Raw genomic sequence first — 2,726 nt, 5'->3', positions numbered from 1 at the left:
AAATTTGTGGAAGTTAACATGTGTCCTATATGCAAGACAGAACCTGAGACATCAGGCCATGTCCGTTGTGCAGCAACTAGGGACGTGTGGAGCCAGGGATGCATCAAGGTCCAAAAAATTTCCTTCCATAGTGACCTCTTCTTCAACATTTGGGTTATGCTGGTTCCAAAGCTTGATCCAAGTGAACTCAAGGAAATAGCAATCATGATGAGGGGGATATGGTCTACGAGAAATGACTTACTACATGGCAAAGACTTTAAGCACCCAGCCCACCTTTCTCAAGGAGCTAAAATAGAAGTACTTGCTTACAAAGAAGCTAACTTAGCTCTAAGGGACCCCCAACAGCAAGCTGTCCAGAGAAGACAAACTTGGCTAAAACCAGCAAAAGGAGCATACAAAATCAATTGGGATGCAGCTCTAAGAGTAGAAACAGGTAGAATGGGATTGGGAGTTCTAGTTAGAGATCACCAAGGCTTTGTCATTGGAGCACTAAAGGCAACCAGACCACTAGCAGGAAGAGCTTTTGATGCTGAAGCACACGGGTTGTTGGTGGTAACCATTTTTTGCAAAGAGTTGGGTCTTAGATAGATCAACATAGAAAGGGACTCTAAGCAAGTAATTAACTAGCTTCATGTACAAGAAATGGACTAGAGCCTGGGAGGCCTATAAATTGAAGATGCAAAATACATACTAGCTAGCATAGGCAGCTGGGAAGCTTCACCTGCCTATCGAGAAGCTAACAAAGCTGCACAATTGTTAGCAAAATCTGCTTTAAGTTTAGTTGAGGTTGTATACGACATTGAAGAATGCCCTCTTTGCATTCAGTTGATTGTAACATCTTAGTTGTGTTCAACTTGATTAATAAGATTAGATTTCACTTTCATTTAAAAAAAAAAAAAAAAAAAAAGGAAGAAAGCGCAATCACACCAAAAACCTAAGGAGACTTTTCGAAAAGAAAAATAGACTGAAAGGTTTAAAAGTACATCTTTGAAATTTAAAAACACTAGTCTATAGCAAAAATAAAACCTAAAGCAACTAAAAAAACAAACTTTCTAAAACTAGAGTATGTGGCAGCTCACCCAAACTGAAGACCAGAAGCAACGACGCCAAAAGGCAACTTCTAGTTAGGGAACTAGGAAGTGTGGCTGCATTGTCTTGGAAGAGGTTCAAGGAAGAGTTTGACAATAGATTCTTCCTAGACTTTGTCAAACAGCTAAAAGCCCTAGAGTTCGTGTCATTAACACAAGCCAGTTCGATTGTAGAGCAGTACGCCGCTAAGTTCATGGCGTTGGAAAGGTTTGCACCACACTTGATTTCAATTCAGAAGATGCAGGCAAAAAAGTTTCAAGCAGGACTTCTGCCTAGAATCTGAAGTCAAGTAGCTTGCTTTAGAATAGATAATTACCAAGAGTTGGTAAATGTAGCCATGATAGCAGAGGCTGACCAGAGGGATTTGGCGATCCAGAACATTACCGATCGAAAGAAGGCCATACCGTTTGCTGCAAGCGGTAATGCTGAGAAAAAGAGGTCTTTTTCTAGCCAGGAGAAAGGCAAGAGAATAATGACAGGAAGGCAGAAGCCGTCCTTTTATTCACCATGTCCTAAGTGTGGTAAGCGTCATCTTGGAGAATGTCATAAGGGATATAGAGTCTGTTACCGATGCGGGAAACCTGGACATATGATTAGAGATTGTCCCAACGCCATGCAAGGCAGTGGAGCTGGTGATCACAAGCCAAGGCCCCACATCCCAACACACGTGTATGCAGTAACACTAGGTGATTTTGATGTTGACGCACCTGAACTGATGAAGCTGGCGTCATGACTGGTACTTTTTTTCTTTTCCTTTTAGATTTATGATGTTGTAGGTATTATGAATGTGTTAGAATTAGTATTAATATTGGTGTATATATTTTTTTAGGAAGTGTTAATTTGTTAAGGTTCTCGGCTTGTGCACTATTCAATTCGGGTGCGTCGCAGTCTTTTGTGTCTGCAGCGTTTGCACGAATTTGTAGTTTGCAAACTGAGCTTTTACCACAATGGGTTGTAGTATTAATTCCCGACCAGAATACAGTATCTTGTACCCGTTTAATTAAGGATTATCTGTTAGAGCTAGAAGGAAGGACACTGAAGGCTAACTTGTTAGTATTCGGTCAGATGGAATTCAACCTAATTTTGGGGATGGACTGGCTTTTCAAGCACTATGCTAAGATAGACTGTCGGAAATGAGAGGTTGTGTTTGAACCCCCAACTGAAGACATGATGAGTTATGCGGGAACATCAGTTAAGGCCACCCCACCTTTGATCTCGGCGTTACAAGCTAGGAAGTGTATCGATGAAGGAGCCTCAGCGTTTCTATTGATCACTGTAGAGGAGATAGCCAAAACTATAGGAATCCAAGGGATACCTGTGGTTGAAGACTTTCATGAAGTTTTCATTGATGAGTTACCTGGTTTACCACCGTATAGAAAAATAGAATTCCAAATAGAGTTGGAGTCGGCAACAATTCTGACTCACAAGGTGCCGTATCGTATGGCCCCTACTGAATTAGAGGAGCTTAAGCTACAATTGGAGGAACTTTTGGAGAAGGGTTTTATCCACCCCAGTTCTTCGCCGTGGGGAGCACTTGTGTTATTCATGAAGAAAAAAGATGGGTCTATGAGGATGTGTATAGACTATAAAGAGTTGAATAAGGTGACGATTAAGAATAGATACCCATTACCCAGAAT

General features: G+C 41.2%; 1 protein-coding gene across 1 annotated transcript; it reads left to right on the top strand.

Annotated features, from left to right (window-relative positions):
* The first annotated feature begins 1,426 nt into the window (after positions 1–1,426).
* Positions 1,427–2,226, top strand: LOC122312647. The gene is made up of 2 exons (XM_043127308.1): positions 1,427–1,775; positions 1,919–2,226. The coding sequence occupies exons 1-2, from the start codon at positions 1,427–1,429 to the stop codon at positions 2,224–2,226; spliced, it is 657 nt and encodes a 218-aa protein (XP_042983242.1).
* Positions 2,227–2,726: the final 500 nt, after the last annotated feature.

The sequence above is a fragment of the Carya illinoinensis genome, chromosome 6 (genome assembly GCF_018687715.1).
Source record: "Carya illinoinensis cultivar Pawnee chromosome 6, C.illinoinensisPawnee_v1, whole genome shotgun sequence".
Classification (NCBI taxonomy): Eukaryota; Viridiplantae; Streptophyta; class Magnoliopsida; order Fagales; family Juglandaceae; genus Carya; species Carya illinoinensis.
This window is presented reverse-complemented; position numbering and strand designations above follow the sequence as displayed.

Bases quoted from the DNA above. Each gene is read 5' to 3' on its own strand.
- LOC122312647 (XM_043127308.1), top strand. From the start codon at position 1,427: ATGATAGCAGAGGCTGACCAGAGGGATTTGGCGATCCAGAACATTACC. The intron at 1,776-1,918 runs GTGATTTTGATG...ATATTTTTTTAG, and splicing joins CGTGTATGCAGTAACACTAG to GAAGTGTTAATTTGTTAAGG.